General features: G+C 45.4%; 1 protein-coding gene across 1 annotated transcript in view; it reads right to left on the bottom strand.

Moving 5' to 3' along the window:
- Positions 1 to 13152, bottom strand: part of LOC117072121 (solute carrier family 23 member 1-like) — a 56941-nt gene that overhangs the window by 20429 nt on the left and 23360 nt on the right. Inside the window, 1 exon segment of the mRNA XM_033192086.1 lies at positions 7620 to 7778. Within this exon segment, the coding sequence (XP_033047977.1) occupies positions 7620 to 7778 (159 nt within the window).

Here is a 13152-nt window from a genome sequence, read left to right as displayed (position 1 = left end):
GGGTGCTCTTCCAGATCCCAGATGATCATTACAACCCAAGCTCCTAGCCTTTGGTGGTATATCTGGGTCTGACTCTTTACCCAACCATCATAAGCCCCATGATCCTGGCTATAATTCCCATCTTTGTTTCCAGAAAGTGATGTTTTCCCTTTGGTTTTGAACTTGATTCTGGATTTAATAACAGTTCATCCAGCATTTTCAGGTGTTGGTAATGTTTGTGGGTTCTACGTTAGCTCAAACTACCATGATACTGGAGAATGACGTTTAAATTGGTCTAAGGTGTTGAAAACTGAATTTGCCGTTTCTGCCCACGGTTTTCCACTTTTACTACAACCACCATTCCCGCAAAACAGAATCATCATTCACTTTTCCCTCTCCACTACTTCTTGCATCCCAAATGAGTAATGATGTTCCTATTGGTTCCATATTGCTGACACTTTCATCTGTGGCTAGTATCGTGTTGTACAATTGGTCGGCTGACCGTCAGTGGTTTCAAGTCTTGAGATGTGTGTGGATCAGTATAACTTAGTGAAACATGGGAATCTGTCTTCCGTTCCAATAGGCTGACTCGGTGAATGAAACCAATCAATCATCAATTAATAAGATGAAGTTGAAATTAGCAAGAACTTTCTCGCGTTTACAGCACTGGTGAAAAACATTGGCCCAGCAGAGGGAGCTAAAATACCACAGATAAGACCCTAGGTTTGCGGCTCACTGTGTCAGACACTTGGGGGCAGTGTGGGTGAAGATGGCTCCCTTACACCTGGGCCCTGTGTTTCAGAGCAACAACTGGCAAACTTTTTCCATAAAAGGCCAGATAGTAAATATTTCAGAATTTATAGGCCACATACAGTTTCTGATGCATGATCTTTTTGTAAAACAACCTTTAAAAACATTCTTAGTTCATGGGCCATAAAAATAAAAAAACAGGTCACAGGCTGGATTTGGTCCAAGAGCCATATTTTGCAAATTCCTGCTTTAGAGGACTCTACATATCACAAGCACAGAAGTAAACAACAAATGTATTAAAGAAAATAAGAATGCCTCTGTCACTTGGAATCTAGTCCTCAGTGCTGGCAGGGCATGACCCAAATCCCTAAACATCCACTCTCACTACTGATACTGTTCAGGCCCCAGGAACATTCTTTTCCATAACTATTGTCCACTATCCTCAAAACACAAGGCAACTGCTTCTAAATGCACTGATGTTTTTTTGTTTTTGCATTTTTGGACAGTCTTGCTCTGTTGCCCAGGCTGGAGTGCAATGGCACAATCTCAGCTCACTGAAAACTTCACCTCTGGGGTTCAAGTGATTCTTGTATCTCAGCCTCCCGAGTAGCTGGGACTCCCAAGTAGCTATGTGCCACCACATCTGGCTAAATTTTGTATTTTAGTATAGATGGGTTTCATCATGTTGGCCAGGCTGATCTCAAACTCCTGACCTCTGGTGATCTGCCCGCCTCAGCCTCCCAAAGTGCTGGGATTACAGGCATGAGCCAACACACCCAGCCATACTGAAGTTTTTTTAGTTGTTCCATTGCAGTGATAGAGGCAGACATTGCATTAAAACACAGGAAGGATTTGAGCAGCAGAAGGGCTTAACTAGGAGTAAAGATGAATTCACTTGTCAGATCTTATTTCTTGGGAAGTAGGAAGGCAACAGATTCTTACATAAGGAATCGTAGTTCTCAGCAGGGCTGAGTGTAGGGAAACCCTGCCCTGGAATCTAGCAGAGCAGATGCTCAGTTTTAATTTGAATTTACCAAAGCCAAGTATAGGCTCCCCGGGCGATAGCAAAAAGCAACAAAAACAAGAAACCCCACAAACTCACAAGCTGCATGTGTGCTGTGATTCATTCTATTGATGATACGATATGAATAGACTTCACTGAAGAACTTCCTGATTTGGAAAAGGTAGTGCAGCACATACCACTCTGAGATTGGACAACTGGCCTGGCAAAACTCTAGGTCCCGCCAGCTTGACAAGTGAAGGCCTTAAGTATATCTTGGTCTGGAGCTACATGGAGCAGTTCTTTAAAGCTTGAAATGCCTTGTTAACGCCAGGTCCACCCTGAGATAAAAAAGAAGGACAGGAATTTGATGAGGTGATTGAGTCTGCTTACATCTGGGTGTACTTTTGGACTATATGTCAGAGTACAGGCATATGCAAAAAGGCTGTTGCTGAAAGTAGCGAAGAGTAACAGAAGGTTCTAGCTGAAATTCACAAGTTAGGGCTCAGATTAGTCTATTGCATTCTCACAGGCACAGTGCTCCTGAGCTACGGGAAGTGTTGGTGATGGAGTCTACGCTGAGTGAGGACTGACCCTGCAAAAGACAGGTGTCCAGCACTGCCATGGGGCTTTTGGTGCAGATGTAGCCCAAAGCAGCTACTCAACCACTCTCCCTTTGAAAGACCATTACCAAGCAGTCCACCACTGGGCACTGTTTGGGATTAGACCACTAATGAATAAGCAAATAAGTCTGAGATCAGAGATGTCAGTTGTGTCTTGAGGGATGTCAGAAAGACATTCAAATAAGGACTAGCCTGATAAACAAAATGTATTGATTGCAGGGAAATAGTTATATTCAGGAAAAGAAAAGACAATTACCCAGGAAGGATACATAAGATCCACAAGCAAGTGATTTAGTCCCCATCTCCTAGGGCAGCCATAACCTCACAGTATAATCTAAATCCAGCAACAGAGACTTGGACCCCATTGTATAAATCTTTGAATTCAAAAGCATTAGTTGGCATCTTTTTGAAGGTGGAACTCAATTAACTGGGAAAGATTGGAACTAGAAGAATGCAACATTCTGTCCAGCCAACAGAAGACCCCTGATAGAAGTACGGCAAGTCTAAGTCAGGCCAATGGACCAAGGTATGTGTGACGTGGTAACTGTGCACATGTAAATCCTACCAACAATTATACCATATATAATTACATAGATTCCTGAGCCACAGTCAATAAACAAACTGATCTGGCAAGTGAATCACAGAAAACGCTATTTATATTTCTTCCCTTTCATGGGACAGGACTTCATATTTAAATTTTAGAGACTGATTGTTCATGTTGATGCCCCTTAGTCTTAAAAAGAGGAGGGAAGTAGCCGGGTGTGGTGGCTCATACCTGTAATCCCAGCACTTTGGGAGGCTGAGGCAGGCGATCACGCAGTCAGGAGATCAAGACCATCCTGGCTAACAAGGTGAAACCCGGTCTCTACTAAAAAATACAAAAAATTAGGCAGGTGTGGTGGTGGGTGCCTATAGTCCCAGCTACTCAGGAGGCTGAGGCAGAAGAATGGCGTGAACCCACGAGGTGGAGATTGCAGTGAGCTGAGATCAGGCCACTGCACTCCAGCCTGGGCGACAGAACAAGACTCCGTCTCAAACAAAAAAATAAGAGGAGGGAAGTATATCTTTGAAAGTAGTCACTAGAGTCCACAAGATGACACCTTAGGCCACAAGCCATGCACACACATGCTCACAAACAACATAATCCCCACCTCCATCTGTTGCCACTTGTGTCACCCAGGATGGTCCAGATTGTTAACAGCAATGGGCTCCTGTGCCTTTGGTGGGGAAATACACTTTGAGGGTTTATGGCCCATCACAGAGCTGGCAGGCTGCCTATCCTGGACATATCACAGAGCAAGGGAAATTTAAAGACTTTTTAAAAACTGGTATTGACAATGTTTCTGGTTTGAGCTTTGCCTATTCTGCAACTAAAGATCTGACCCAGAGTACTATAAAAAGACTGGCAGCCCAGATCATCCACCAACATGATATCAACTTACACATCAACAGCTCAAGGATCACTTTTCACAGCATGAACAGGGCAAGAGTAGACCAAAAAATACAATATCAAATGACCCCTTCATATTTCACATTACTTCTACAAAGCAGCACAATTTTGAAAAAATTGGAATGTGTGCTTGAAGCAACAAAATGTTGGTGACAAAGGCACAGAGGCCTGGCTTTCCGGGGTAGGAGGAGCACGAGAGCAAGTCGACAGTGGACCATTGTCTAAGGCATAGGTTAAGAAATGGAGAGATAAGGAAACCTTTCCAGGACTAGGGATTTGATTGTGTTCCCTAAAGTAGGAATAATATAAATTAATTTAATTTCACCTGTTGGAACCCTGAAGGCATTTATCAGCTGTATTGAAAAATCTGGTATTTTCAAGAGGCACCCTACCCAGTGGAGAGGACCCAGTTACAATATACTTATTAAGTCATTTGAAAGTATCTGGGGAAGGACACATGAAGTAGATTTAACAGTGTTACTTTTGCTGCTCACTATTTGAAGGATAACAGAGAAGGAATCCAATACTCCTCCTTTAATAGGAGCAAGGGAATGGACTCAGAGATCCCAGTGGGGGAAAAAAAGATGGTAGCAGAAGGAACTGGAGTCACCAGAAGTACTGCTGTACCAAATGATGCTACGTTTGCCCTTTATCTTTAAAATAAGTTGCTAGTAAAATTATTTCTTAGCAATATTTTTAGATATGTCTTCAGTCTTAGATGAGAGATGATGGCATCAGAGTTGATTCTACCAAACTGGAACACATTTAATGTTATTGTCTTGATAAAACTGGGCCCAGAGTACACTTGGCTGAGCTGGATAGGCAAGGAGGAGGGACCGTTGTGAATGAAGCCAATTCCTAATGTGATGCTGGCACATTAGGACATGGTCTGTTGCTTGAACTTTTATCTTAGATGAAGATTTGCATGATACTCAGTGAAATGAAAATCATGGAAGTGGCGATATCTGACAAAGTCTATATCAGGATATTTAACTCCAGTCACCAGTTAATGTGGTAAGCACAGGGAAAAAATGACCCAAGGAAGTCAAGCAGAACTACAAGTTGAAGAGGGACAATTATAGTTAACTCTAAAACATCCCAACAGCATCATAAAAAAGCTACAAATGTACCACCAGGATGGCTACAATAAAAAAGATAGAAAATGTTTGTGAGAATGTAAAGTAACTGGAGCTCACACACTGCTGGCAGGAGTGGAAGTTGGAAGATCCGCTTTGGAGAGGTATCTAGTAGTGCTTACTAAAGGTGGACACATACGCATTCTATGAGCCAAGCAATGCTAAGCATACGTTCAGGGGATGTACATATATATGTTCACTTAAGCACAAGTACACAAATGTTCATAGCAACACAATTTACAACAGCAAATAACTGGAAACCACCCTTAAACACATAATTTGGATAACACAGAATTGATAAACTGCTGTCTATTTACATAATGGAACATTATATAATGAAACATTATTCAGCAATGAGTATGAATAATCTACCACCACACATAACAATATGGAAGAATCTTGCAAACATAATATTGAATGAATGAAGTCGCACACAAATGAATATGTACTATGTGGTTCCACAACGTTCATAAACAAACAAAAATAATCTGTGGTATTAGAAGTTGGGATAGTGGTAACCGTCATGGGAGGGGTGACTGGAAGGAGGCACGATGGGGCTTAAGGGGTGTTGTTAATGCCTATTTCTTGAGCTAGGTTACATAGATCAGCTCAGCTTTGAAAATTTATTGTGTTCTTTGCTTTATGCTTGTAAGACTTAAATTAAAAGTTTATTTTATGGCTGGGTGCAATGGCTCACACCTGTAATCCTAGCACTTTGGGAGGCCGAGGCGGGCAGATCACCTGAGATCAGAAATTTGAGACCAGCCTGGCCAACATGGCGAAACCTCGTCTCTACTAAAGACAAAAAAAATTAGCTGGGCTTGGTGGCACATGCCTACAGTCCCAGCTACTCGGAAGGCTGAGGCAAGAAAATCGCTTGAACCTGGGAGGCAGAGGTTACAGTGAGCCGAGATGGTACCACTGCACTCTAGCCTGGGTGACAGAGCAAGACTCTGTCTCAAAAAAAAGAAAAAGTTTATTTTAAAGGGTACTAGTTCAAACTTTGGAAGGAAGGAGGGAAAAACCAAACTAGAGCAATATTATCAAGCACAGAGTAGCATTGTTAGGCACTGAGATGTTTTGTGGATTCTGTTCCTTCTTACTGGTCACATATGGGTAGGAATAGGAATCTTACTATTGTTTCCCGTCTTCCATGTTTGCCCTTTGTATTTCCCATATGGGAGACTGGCAATTGTTGAAGCAATGAGGCTATGAGGACACTCAACATGGATCAAGGTGGGCTGTAGGATGGGCCCTGCCTGGTCCAAGGCTTCTTAGCTTGGCTCCCAGATATATCTAGGGAACCCACCCTGCTGTAGGTCCATAGCCCTAAGTTCTGGAACATCCTTGGTCCAGTCCCAGTGATACCGGGGAGTTGGTACAGAAGGTCGTAAATGGGGGCCGTATTCATGCCTGAGCAAACTACATCGAACTGGGCCCCACCTTCACGCTGTGCTGTGTAATGCTACCCTGGCTGCAGAGCAGGGGGTGCCGGGCACAGCTCCAGGCCAGCCCATACACAGATGCCATGGCCCTAGGGGTTTCAGGTTGAGCTGGGAAGTAGATGGTTAAGGTTCTCTAAAGATCTCAAGTGACCTTCACTCTCTCACAGTGTACCACCTACAACTCCACCCCACCCACAGGCCACCCCTCCACCTGCCCACTTTGGGTGAGGTTGCCGGGGTCTGTCCCTAAGCCTGTGGTGATCTCTCTGCCAAGAATCCTGAGTGTGCTAACTTTCTTCTTGACCCTTTAGATAAGCCAACCTGGAACACTGCTGACTTTCAGAGCCCACTCCAGGCCACCAGTTCCTCTCCCCAGATGATACAATTGAGTTTAGCAAGGGTCATGCTTCACGGTGGGATAAACACAGGGGCACAACTCTTCAAAATGGGCAAGCTAAGCTGTCAGTGCCCACTAACCAAGTGGTGCTGAGCCCTAGTCCGGCATGTTGGACCTCCCATTAATCTGAGTCCACTGCGGACATTTATCAATATGGCACTTGTGCATCTGTGAAAAACTTGTAGTAGAGTGCCTGGAAAACTCTAAGAGCTCAGTAACCACGATCTGTTGCTACCACCACTACCACCACCACCATCATCACCACTACCACCATGATGTGTCTCTCTCCTTATAGTCCCAACACAACGCTTGGAACCTGCCAGATGTTCCACTAATGATATTCAGTGAATAGCGACCTGCCAGATGTTCAACTAATGATGTTTAGTGAATTAATATAAAGCGGGAGTACTACTTGCTGCCCTCTCTACTTCCTGGGACTGGCTGGAGCAATGCTTGAGCTCTTCCTCCTTGATATATTCAGGAGTGTTTCCAAGAACACCTATTTTCACTCTCCATCCTTTCCATTGGGCAGCCCAGTGCCTCTCTTGCTCATCATTCTGTTTTATTTTCTTCATTGCACTTATAATTCGCTGAAATTTGCCTTTTCCATTTGCTTATTAGCATCTTTCTCTCTCCACCCTACCTCACCACACATGTCCACTGAAACGTTAGTTCTGTGAGGGCAGACTCCTTCTCTGTCTCATCTACCGCAGTATCTTAAAGTCCAGGATCCTGCCTGGCAGAAAGTTGGATAAGGAATGTTGAACAAATGCATGCACTCAGGAGTCCCTGTTGCAGACACCTCTCCTGCTCCCAGCCATCCCCCTTGCTCTGCTGCCTCTCGGATCCTCTTCTGCCATTTCTCAGTAAATTTTGGAGAGTTGGTGTTCACCTGGCTGGCATTGAGTGTCCACTCAGGGCAATTCCAGGTGGGAAGGGAGAGCACGGCCAGAGAAGTCACCACAAAAGCAAATGCACCTCCCTGGAGCACGGGCAGCCTAGAGGGAGGGAAAGGATGCAGTTACCCATGAGGTCCTCTAGCACTGGCCTGTCACTGGCCCCAAGGAGGGCCTTCAATCCGAAGTCCTAGCCCAATTTATTTATTTGTTTTTTATGTATTTATTTTTTTTGAGATGGAGTTTTTCTCTTGCTGCCCAGGCTGGAGTCCAATGGCACAGTCTCGGCTCACTGCAACCTCTGCCTCCTGGGTTCAAGCAATTCTCGTGCCTCAACCTCCCAAGTACCTGGGATTACAAGTGCCCACCACCAGGCTCGGCTAATTTTTGTATTTATAGTAGAGACAGGGTTTCAACCATGTTGGCCAGGCTGGTCTCGAACTCCTGACCTCAGGTGATCCACCCGCTTTGGCCTCCCAAAGTGCTGGGATTACAGGCGTGAGCCACTGTGCCCGGCCTAGCCCAGTTTAGAAGCAAACCATGACCCCTCTGTTCTCAGTTGCAGAGAGATCCTACCAAGCTTCAAGGCAGACCCATGAGCCCTGTCAAACTTTGGACAGGGAGGAGAGGGAGGCAGGGAGGCACCCAGACCCACAACTGGGCCTGGAGATGCAAACCCAGGAGGAAGGAGTCAGGCCCTGAGAAAGAATCTGGGGATGGCATGGAGCTCAGTGAACACACCTAGTGGGTGCCATTCTCCACCTCAGCCCCAGAGAACCCTCCCCAGGCCCCAGGCCCACAGCAGAGCTCCCTCCCATCCCTGCAGTGCCCAGCAGCCGATTCTCCCACCATCAAGAGTTGCACAGCTTAAAATCTGGGTTGCCAGTTTTTTGTGTGTGTTTTCAGAAACCAAGAGCAATCCAAGACCTTCAGGCTCCTTCTTTTCGCAGGGCAATAAGATATGTCCTTTGTGAGAGCATGTTCGCAGCCCAGCCCTCTTCACTCCTGCTGGGCTTCTTACTTTGGCCTCTGTGAGAACTTCTAGCAGTGCCTGCCCCACCTACCTTCCTACTGAGGTCAAGGCAACCTGGTAAGTCAACCTCCAGCCACCCCTCTTACTAGGGTCAGAGGCTATCAAGGCTTCCCGAGCCTGCCAGCTTTGGATATTAGAATTTGAGGGTAGGAAGGTGGGACAGAGGGACCGTGGCATCTTGACTGCATTTGTCACTTTGGCCTACCTAGTCCAGGTCCTTTTTCTGAATACTAGAAGGGCATTTTTGAATCAGTGTTTCATGAAGAAAGCATAAAGGATGATTCTTGAGAAGGAACACATCTTATGTGAAGAAAATATAGTTTATGAAAGAGTTTTGCTGCTGAAATGGACTTTGTGACCTGGTGAACATTAGGAAGCGTGATTCCTGGGCATTGCCCAGACAAGTCTGTGGGCTTGTCTGGGAATGGGCCCAGCACGGGGATTGCCTAAAGCTCCTCAGGTACATCTAACGTGCAGCCATCTGTGAGAACAGCTGGTCTAGAGTCACAAATCTAGACCCACAAAGCTCCACAAGAGAATGGAGCACAGTACATTGTGTACACGGGGTTGGAACACAATGGTGCCGCTATGTATATGTGTGTAAATGTGTATATGTGAGTGTGTATTTTTTATTTTGAAATTATGAATCTGTCTGCTGTCTGGGAGGTATGCCCTACATTTCAGGTATAGGAGCAAAGTCAGACACAATCCCTGTGACAGAGCTTTCCTCTCTAGTGAGGAAGGACAAGTATGTCATAGCAAATGCTTATTAAGTGCTGTAAAAGGAAATTATACAGTGCTTTGCAAGCATGTAACAGAGAAGACTGTCCCAGTTTAGGATGATGGAGATAAGGAACTGATGGGGACAGGAGGCAGAGAAATTCTAGGCAGAAAAGGGCAGGTCCCTGGTAAAAATCCCACCCTCAAGCCAAAAAGCCTGAAACTGCGGTCCAAAGTGAGAACTTCTATCCCTGTTTTCCCGCTTGAATGTTGCTTTTTCCTAAACTACCCATGGTCCCACCCTGCCCCATCCTGTGCCTATAAAAACCCCAGACTCAGTCGGAGAGGAGCAGAGACTGTGCCTGGATGTTGGAGAGAAACGGCTTGACTTCAGAGGGACAGCTTGATGGCATCACTTCAGGGAAGAATCCAGCCAGAGACAGCTGGACTTCAGAGGAGGATTATCTACCCCCACCCCCAGTCCCCTTTTCAGCTCCCCTTCCTGCTGAGAGCCATTTTCATCAGCAATAAAATCCCCCACATTTACCATCCTGCAACTCGTTCATGCGACCTCATTTTTCCTGGAAGCTGGACAAGAGCTCAGGAATCACAAGTGTGAATACAAAAGGCTGTCACACCAGCCCTTTGTCCTCACTGGTGGAGGGCAGCTGCCTCACACGAAAAGGCAGAGGATCCACTGAGCTGTTAACACTTAAGCTGTCTGTGAATGGCACAGCTAAAAGAGAACCGTACCACACTCTCTGGGACTTTGGGGGTCACAGGCACCCCCACCTGGATGCTGCTGCAGGGCCCACATGGAGTTTGTTCCTGCCGGTGCTGAAGCAGCCAGCTGGTTCCAACACTCATTACTCCAGTTCCCACCTCATTTGCTTGCACGCTGCCTCCCATGAGGAGTTGAAAGTGGTGGGCTGAGTAACTGAGGCACCCCTGCTGTGAGTCCTGCAAAGGGGTCAGGGAAATACCCTGCTTTAGAATATCCTGCTTCAGGCCTGAGATGTCAAAGGGACCATGTCTGACTTTGCCCCTCAGTATCCATCGTGCCAGAAACATAGCAGGCATTCCGTAAATGTGAGCGTGACTGCCTCTGCTCTCAGTGGCTCTCCCCAACCCTGACCTCCACCTCCAGCTGGTTATCATTTGTCAAGTGCCACAGCCTTGCTGGCTTCCTAAGAAAGTTAACTACTCCTTTCTCCTGCTACCACATCACTTAGAATGTAACAATATGACCACACTGGTTTTAATTATTTATTCACATCTCTAATTCCCTTTTTAAGACTCTCATCTCCTTGAAGGCAAGAACTATGGGGGAATCCCAGTGTCCACATGTGGCAGGCAATCTTGCGGCATGAGAGTAAAGGCTGCTAGTACCTCGATTTCAGGACTTACTAATGCTACAGCATTGAGGGTGGAGGTCGTGCCTACAGGAAACTGACAGCATTCCAAGCCTTCCAGTTAGGAAGATCCAGGGATTCGCAATCTACAAGGAGTCTTCTCCAAGGAGACAGATGCCCTGGGTTGCTCCCAGAATATGATACTAACATCGCCTCCATTTTCCAATACAGCAAAACTGCTCACCTCTGGGGGAGGTATAAGTCACTTAATGCTATGGACCAAATGTGTGTATCCCCCAAAATTCTTACATTGAAGCCTTAACCCCCAATATGATGTTATTTGGAAGTGGGGCCTTTGGGAACTATTTAGGTTTACATGAGGTCAGGATGGTGACGCCCTCGTGATGGGATCAGTGCTCTTATAAGAAGAGACTCTTTTCCTCTCCCTACCCCTGCCATGTGAGAACACAGCACAGAAGGTGGCTGTCTGCAAGCCAGTAGAGGGCCCTCACCAGAGCCCGACCATGCTAGCACCCTGATCTCAGACTTCCACCCACCAGCACTGTAATCACATTTCTGTTGTTTCAGCTACCCAGTCTACTGGCTTTTGAGCAGACTAAGACACTTAGCAAACAAGATGGAACGGGAAACAGGTGAGTCACTTAATCTGTCTATGCCTGAGTTTCTTCCTCTGTGCAATAAGCCTAATAATCATACCTGCCTCAAATAGTGCAGTGAGCATTACATGTTTTGTAAGTCATACAGTGCTCATTCATGCATCACCCGTACTGTTATTATCTTACAGGAAGGGGGAACAGATGAGGTATTGGGCTGGGCCCCTGTGTTCAGGCTGCTGCCCCACCTCACTTAAAGTGAATCACGGAGTCGACCTTAGCTTTTCCTCATCACCGCTTTATCAGCAACAGTTTCCCCTTGTTTCTCCCCACTCTACAGGGATAAGATATGAGGAAATCAGCTGCAAATAAGCCCACTTAGATCTGGAGGGCCTCTGGGAGGACACAGAGCAAAGCCTATTCAACTGCCCTGTTTGGATCTGCAGGTCTCAAGGAGGTTGCCAAGGCCTGATAAAGGACAGCAGGGGTTGCAGTAACTGAAGGAGATGGGGTGCTCTCAGGGTAACTTGGAGAGTAACTAATCATGTCAGATATGCTTCTTCCAGATTTCATTAGAACACGTGGGGAATGCACAAAAATTTATAGCTGCACTCTTAGGCAAAAACCAAGGTTCAGGCATAATTGCTATTAATTACCTCATTGATGAGATTGATTGAGGAAAATATTCTTGATTACCTGCCACACGCTTTACCCTCTAAACCAGAACTTGCCAGGTGACCTTATCAATCATTCATCCAAGTCCATGGCTACATTGCTGTGAAAATCAGTAGGCCATCATCCAACTCCCCACCTTCCCACTCTATTTTTGCCTCTCTTGATTCCCTAATATGAATGTGCATAAGAATTATCCAGGGATTCTGTTAAAATGTCCAGAACCCTGAGAGGTTCTGACTTTTTAGTAGACCTTGAAGAGGGCCCAGGAAAAATGCATTTTTGGCTTGGTTTTTGTTTTTGTTTTGGAGATAGGATTACATTCTGTCGCCCAAGCTGAAGTACAGTGGTATGATCATAGCTCACTACAGCCTCGACTTCCTGAGCTCAAGCAATCCTCCTGCCTCAGCCTCCCGAGTAGCTGGGACTACAGGTGCAAACCACTATGCCCAACTATTTTTTTTTTTTACTTTTATTTTTGTAGAGGTGGGATCTCACTATGTTGCTCAGGCTGGTCTTGAACTCCTGGGCTCAAGTGATCCTCCCACCTTGGCCTCCCAAAGTTCTAGAATTACAGGCGTGAGCCACCACAACTAGCCAAAAGCTGTGTTTTTGTTTTTTGCTTTTATTTTGTAGTCAAGTGAAGCAGTGGGAGTAGAGAAGGAACAAAGAAATATGTAACTGGTTGTGATTAGTTGTAAAGGTGTGTTTTTAACAAGCACTTCAGATGATGTTAATGCAGGTGGTCCAGGGTCCATACCAGGATACATTCTTTCAGAGATGACATTCTTGGCTTATAAGACAAGAAAAGGGGAGAATTCCAGAATTCTGAATTTTTTAGTCACTTAACAAGAAATATAAATGAGTGGAGAGCATGAAAGTGGTCAAAATTGTTCATGATGAAGGAAGTGAGTGGTCTTTACAAAATCAGACTGCCCAAAAAGGAACTGCAAATGACTTTTTTTTTTTTTTTTTTTTTTTTTAGTGATTCTTAAGCATAGACTGAGATACCAGCAGTTGGAATAGGACATCAGCCAGCCTCAGGTCTGGCAACTAGAAGCATGGAAGCTAAGTATCCCAAACTA

Source organism: Trachypithecus francoisi, unplaced genomic scaffold (genome assembly GCF_009764315.1).
Source record: "Trachypithecus francoisi isolate TF-2019V2 unplaced genomic scaffold, Tfra_2.0 Lachesis_group4, whole genome shotgun sequence".
NCBI lineage: Eukaryota > Metazoa > Chordata > Mammalia > Primates > Cercopithecidae > Trachypithecus > Trachypithecus francoisi.
The sequence above is the reverse complement of the archived record's forward strand: the minus strand, read 5'-3'. Positions and strand labels throughout refer to the sequence as shown.